This window comes from Pavona decussata, unplaced genomic scaffold, assembly GCF_977016875.1.
Source record: "Pavona decussata unplaced genomic scaffold, jaPavDecu1.1 SCAFFOLD_1315, whole genome shotgun sequence".
NCBI lineage: Eukaryota > Metazoa > Cnidaria > Anthozoa > Scleractinia > Agariciidae > Pavona > Pavona decussata.
This window is the reverse complement of record NW_028146014.1, coordinates 27,082-34,042: the sequence shown is the minus strand read 5'-3', so window position 1 is coordinate 34,042 and position 6,961 is coordinate 27,082. Positions and strand designations below refer to the sequence as shown.

General features: G+C 38.9%; 1 protein-coding gene across 1 annotated transcript; it reads left to right on the top strand.

Annotated features, from left to right (window-relative positions):
- Positions 1 to 79: 79 nt before the first annotated feature.
- On the top strand, positions 80 to 1,243 carry LOC146448172 (uncharacterized). Its single transcript, XM_085102687.1, has one exon. The coding sequence runs from the start codon at positions 80 to 82 to the stop codon at positions 1,082 to 1,084; it is 1,005 nt and encodes a 334-aa protein (XP_084958813.1). The 3' UTR covers positions 1,085 to 1,243.
- Positions 1,244 to 6,961: the final 5,718 nt, after the last annotated feature.

Genomic DNA, 6,961 nt, shown 5'->3' with positions numbered 1-6,961 from the left:
TTCAGGGACCCTTCAATAGAGCACATGAATACATTAGCCAAAGGGGTCCAAGGGGAGACCCCATGGCGATGGGGTAGCCATGGGGTCTCCCCTTGCACCCCTTTTGGCTAATGTATTCATGTGCTCTATTGAAGGGTCCCTGAAAAGTCAAGGAAAACTCCCAGATTTTTATCGCCGCTACGTAGATGACACTCTCGTCAAGATGCCAGATCTGGCGGCAGCCACAGCATTTCTGGATACCTTGAATCACGCCCATAGCGCCGTAAGTTTCACTATGGAGGTAGAGGAAAATGGGATGCTCCCTTTCCTTGGCTTACAGCTTCTAAATCGCGCACCATGTGTTGAAACAAAGGTTTACGTTAAGCCGACAAACACAGGTCTTCTCCTGCACTATCATAGCCATGTGGACAGCCGCTACAAACAGGGTTTGCTCGTCACCATGCTTGATCGCGCGCACCGGCTATCATCATCTTGGACACATTTCTCAGAGGAGTGTGAACGCTTGGGAGGAGTTTTCCGAAAGCTGAGGTATCCGAATCACCTTATTGATTCTGTCATCAACAAGTTTATCACCTCGAGAGTCGCAGCGGACCAGTCTAAACAGCATACCGATGACGTCATCCGGATAGCTATCCCCTATAAAGATCAGGATGCTGCAGTGTCTGTCAAACGACAACTTAGAGATCTTAGCAGCAAGGTGGGAAAGACCATTCAACCCGTGTTTACTAGCCGTAAGCTTAATCAAGATCTAAGCCTGCGTGAGCCCAAGCCCAACATTGTAACCCAGCAATGTGTTGTTTATTTATTCAAGTGTGACCTGTGTGATGCAGGTTATGTTGGGTATACAAAGGGCCACCTTCACACGCGCGTTGAAGGACACCGTCAAAAGGCGTCATCAATCTGCAAGCATTACTACAAAGAACATAACACTGCTGTTCCGAACAATTTCTTAGCACGCTTCAATGTAATCAAGAAATGCATGAACAACTTTGACTGCCTTGTGAATGAAATGTTGTATATTCAAGAGCTTAAACCAACATTGAATGTGCAGTCCGATTCTCTTCGTGCGAAAGTATTTAAGTAATCAGCTTGCCGCTATGTTATGCAAATTCGCTTCAACTTAGCCTTTTTACAAACCGCTTTTTATCAGTAATTATGTAACCTTGATAATGGCGCAAGATGCACCGAAACGTCGGTTCCTATCACTCATATTTCTTGTTTCATGTATTTTCAAATTATTATTATTATTATTATTATTATTATTATTATTATTATTATTATTATTATTATTATTATAATTATTATTATTATTATTATTATTTTCATTTTTGCAAACAAGAAATAAAAGGTTACATTTCACTTAAAATAAAAACCACAAACGACTACTTACATCAATATTGCTTACATGAAAAGCACGCGACTACACAATAAAAAGGCAAGAGAGTAGTTAATTAAAAAAAAAGAAACTTTTTCAGTTCAACTAATACTGAACAACAGATAGCAGTTCTTTCCGTTTCTTGTTATGAACTTCTAACGTTTTGTTCTGTTTAGCTATGGAAAGCTTTAATTTGTGGGTTATTTTAAAAAGCAACGATAATCTCAGTGAAGAGAGTTCAACTGAAACCGGCCCGGCCCGTATAAAACAATTATAGCACTTGTCAGTCTCAACACTACCTAGAGTGAAAGAAAATCGCTACGAATGATAAGAAATATACTGAAATTGCAGCCAGAAGTTCATGACTATAATACGTAAGGAGATTTGGTACTGGCTTGAAACGTCTTTTTAAAAGACGTTTGACCTAAGAGCTTAGGTCTTCATCGGTTATGACTGTCTGAAAAAGTGTAACAATGAATTATAAAAGTACAAAATTCTGCAAATGTTTGCCCATAATACGCGCAATCCATGGTTAATACTCTTTTAGATAGAGCAGGCAAGACTCCATCAACTAACCAGGGAACGAAAACACATTATCCACAAAAGTGTAATTCCAAAGCAAAATCATCGCCGCCAATTTTTGACATCCGTGACGCGTCTTACTCAGTCTTCCAAGCAAAACTTCGTTGTTTTGCCATACATTAGAGGCACCTCTGAAAATATCACTAGAGTACAACGAAATGAAGGCGCTAAAGTCGGCTACAAGCCTGTTAAAACAAAACATAGGTATTTTCCAAGACCTAGAGATAAAACTACTTAAAAAACCAGGTACGCTATTTAAAAGATAAACTGCTTAAACTGGGATTTCGTGTATTATGGGCAAACCGAAAGAGCTGCAATATATTACTGGAAATTAAGAACACAATAGAGCACCTCGTGCTTTTGACTCAAACTGAAAGATCGCGCAGCATGTACACCTATACGGTCATAACATGGATTTTGAAAACATTAAACTCGTCGACAGAGCAAACCATTATCATATAAAACTAATTCTGGAAGCACGGTACTCCAAAGGGACCCCAGCTCAAGGAAAGAGCACATAGACATCCCCGACATTTATACCCCCTTTGTTAATTTGCTGTTTCCTCGCACACCAATAAAGACTTAAGCTCTCCTTTTTTTTTTTTTTGTACAAAATATTTCCTTTCAGCATTTCATTGTAATTCAGCGTCAAACCATTTTATGATATCCGAATCCTGCGTGCATTGTTTTTGTTCCACATCCCCGTTTATTTTCTGTTCAGTCCTTTTTTTTTTTCAAGACCACCTGGCAATACCTTTCAAAGAGATAAAATTAAACTCACCGTAATTCCAGCATAGAATGGCTCCCTAACGCTTTTTGAAGTGGACCATTTGTTGAGGAAAGAGTTTGTAAACTTCGCAGACACGTTGCATGATATCTTGTTAAAAGAAGAGAGAAAAGATTGTAATATTTCTAGTTACAATAACGTGTAAAAATTTCCCTCTTCTTCAATGTGAGTTGCATCGTAACACTGTCCATACAAGTGAGATTAACGCGCCTAACCAACTGGCAATAACCATACTAATCTTGTCCGTTCTGTGCCTTATGTGGGACCGAAAATCATGTTTGGAGAGATAAAAGTGTCTTTTAGTTGTTAGTATATGTAATCGCATGAGGCCGAGCAGAATTAAGGATTAATTTTCACTCGTATTTTCAAAGTTTTCGCAAATTGCCCGAGTCGCGCAGCGACGAAGGCAATTTGCGAAAACTTTGAAAATACAAGTGAAAATTAATCCTTAATTCTATGAGGACTCATTGCGATTACGTGTTTATAACATAGAGGGCAAATTTTTCTTAAAACTATGAAGGCGCTTCGTAAATATAAAACAGACAGCCCGGCCGGCCTGGAGTAAAAACACTCACCTGTGAGCAAAACAAACAAACAAACCATTAAACTGTCTCTTTACTCACAAATCAGACAAAACGAGAAAAGTTGATTATTATAACATGTATTTAAGAGAAAATACAAGTTTAATTCATGAGCAAACTAACGAGAATAAAACCAATTCACCTGTAGCTGCACTGTGAAGCTTTCTACCGCTTGAAAATCACACGAACACAGATCGATAAAAATAGCAAACCGTGGGTCCAAAGAAGGAACTCACAGAGTAAGTTGTTCCACGTCACTGAATTTGACCTGCTTCTTTCTACCATAAAAACTGAGCCGGGTACTGTTATTATTGTTCGGTTATTGCTTGTTGGAAGAAGCCGTAGCGAGGTGAAAGCACTTGGTCGCGGGCCTCTCGTCCATGAATGATTTCAGTTTTTCAACCAAACAAATCTGGATCAAGTTTTAACTTCTGACAAAATAATCTTTTGCTGTTTCTTCTAAGAAACGAAAGTTCGCCTTCAGGAATTTCCTTTTAGCTGTAGCACTTGATTTCCAAGTCTTTTGGCACGAACAACCCGGCTTAAAACTCTAAAGAACCTGAAAGATGTCGTTGTTCTTCCTGCACAAAATGAAGAAACCAACTAAATGTAGAAATGGCGTGCTCAGCCAATCGGGAGCAAGTATTTTCGGTGCTCGAGCAATCAGGAGTGAGTAATTTTGCCCTCGTAGAAACCAAAATTTACTAAAAATGCCCTCTGTTTCGACCAATCAGCATTCAGTACTTTTGCCCTCTATGTTATAATAGGCGTAAAACACATCTTTTATGTCATTTATAGGAACATTTTTTCACTCACTTGTTGTCGTTCTTTTTAAGTTATTTGCACGTTCTTGTATATTCCTTAGACATTCCAGGAAAAAAAATTATTACATTTCTGACTTATATGGTATGCTATATAATATTATTATAGCGTCAAGTTATTAATGAGAAACATCAGTTTTACAATTTGTTACTTTCAGGACCCAGAAAGAAAGCTTTTAATTCTTCTATATAACATCCGTCTGGAATGGAGAACGAAACAAGTAATAATGAAATATATATAACTAGCAAAGTCTAAAAGCGGAGCTCCACGATTTCTTTTAATTTTATTTTTTTTCTTTTAATACCATTTATATGAGTCTGCTTGCCGTACGAACCTTTTAACCTCACAAAAGTTTTTTGACTCGGCTCAGTCAACGGGATGCTCGCTCACGAAATGTGGTCAAAATTCTTGGTTATTGTATTATTGCATTTTGCCGTGTACTTGTACTCTGATAACGTACAGAGGACGTCAAAACGTGGTAAGAACATCAATCACAGTACCTCGACAGAAGCTCGTAGCGTACTTCTTGTTCCTCTCGAACTCATTAATAATCCATCAAGATATTTTTTTCTTCTATTTGGTCTTTCATCCGCAGTTCAAAATATATGTTTCATATTTTAACTTTTTATTTATTCATCCTTTACGGGTATATTACGAACTCACAATATGACCAGCTCCCAGTTGACTTGATAGCTCAGTTGGTAGAGCACTGCACCGGCATCGCAGAAGTCATGGGCTCGAAACACGTTCAAGCCTGAATTTTTTTCAGGTTTTCTTTTCGCAACTGCTTGAGTTGCGTAGTGAGTGCGAGGATTTTTCTTCTATTTGATCTGTCATCCGTAGTTCAAAATATATGTTTCATATATTTACATTTAAAATAACTACAGACAAACTGTGACCGTGGTTTGGATATGTGTTCCTAATTACCATATCATTTTGCCAACTTTAGCCTTGAATTTCTCCAAGAATTATTGATCATTTGAGAAGCCATGTCAAACACTCGAAAGTGTGCTTCATCAGGTATCCAAACAACTCGAAGTCGTTAAAAAAACTTGGCTGCGCCTCGTTTCCTCAACCTACTTCTCAATGTTTGGATAACTGATGAAACACACCTTCTCGTGTTTAATATATTACTTATCACGTTTTGATGTCGTCTGTGCGTTATCAGAGTACAGACGCACGGCAAAAGGAAATCTATTTGTTTAAAAGTGCGTATGCAGCAAACTGCTTACCACCAATAACAATTACAATGTTTATAACTTAGAGGACAAAATTACTGAATTCTGATTAGCTTAGCTGTAACAGAAGGCATTTTTTGCTCATTTCACTGAGGGCGAAATTACACAGTCCTGATTGGTCAAGCGTTGAAATTACTCGCTTCTGATTGGCCGAGCACACTATTTCAACCTTTAGTTGGTTTCTTCATTTTGTGCCTAACATTAACGAGTTCTTTCAATTTAGGTTCTTTGGAGTTAAACGTGTTGTGAAATACTAGTTACCAGTCCTCATAAGAGCACGTGCTCGCGCGGTTATGTATTGCCTCGATCCAATGAATAAACCAGAGTTGTAATTTGTACAGCCATTATCAATGTGTTCATTGTGTATTTGGGAATACAAAAGCATAACATGGTGTCAGAAATCGGATAATAATGAATCAACTGCCACCACCGAAGCCGCTATCATTCGTAGGAAATGTTGCAGAGAATTGGAGACGGTGGATCCAGCAATTTAGGCTTTATCTCAACGCGACGGGCTTCGACAAGAAACCAGCGCAAGTGCAATGTTCGACTTTGCTAACAGTTGCAGGAGAGGAGGCGTTGGAAATCTTTAACACTTTCGGTCTCAGCGACGAAGACAAGGTGAAGATAAATTTCGTGATCAAGAAGTTCGAGGAATATTGTACGCCGAAGAAGAATGTAAGTTACGAGCGGCATGTGTTCAACACGAGGGCACAAGGAGCGACCGAATGAATCGATGCTTACGTCACGGAATTGCGCAAGCTTGCAAGAAACTGTGAGTTTGGAGAATTGCATGATTCTATAATTCGTGATCGTATTGTGTGTGTGGTATCAGAAGTAACGAAGTCAGGAAACGTCTTCTGCGAGAAAAAGAGTTAAATTTGGAGCGAGCAGTTGAAATGTGCAAGTCATCTGAGATTACTGAAAACCAGGCGAAGAATATTGTTGTGGATCAGGATGACCGAGAAGTGCACGATGTGAAAGACAACTCAAAGAAATCACCCGGAAAACCGAGAGGAGCAAAAGGAAAGCGCAAACAAACGAAAAAAACCGTTCAATTGTAGAAGATGTGGGCAAGTGCATCAGCCTCAGAAATGTTCAGCCTTTGGTCAGGTTTGCCACAAATGCAAACAAAGGAATCATTACTCGAAAATGTGCCAGTCCAAACCAAGGGACAGCTCTAAACACGTAAGTGAGTTTAGATGTGATGATTCAGATACATATGAGTTCTTTATTGGGGTCTTGGAAAAAAAAAAAACACTCACTCAGAAAGATTGGATACAAAGTATAGTGATCAATAAACTCCATGTCAATATGAGATTAGACACTTGTGCTCAATGCAATGTTTTGCCTTATGCCGTACTGTAAACTGACACGCGAGAAAATGAGGAAATCAAAAACCCGACTTGTGTCTTATACTGGCCACAAGATACCTGTGACGGGTAAAACTACACTCCAGGTGAAACTTAGAGGGAAGTCCCACCCTGTTGAATTTCAAATAATCGAGCATCCAGCCACTCCAGTAATTGGTCTTCAAACCTGTCATGAATTAAATCTGGTCAAGAGAGTCAGTTCA

Excerpts from the sequence above, each read along its gene's own strand:
- LOC146448172 (XM_085102687.1), top strand. The coding sequence starts at position 80 with ATGGGGTCTCCCCTTGCACCCCTTTTGGCTAATGTATTCATGTGCTCT.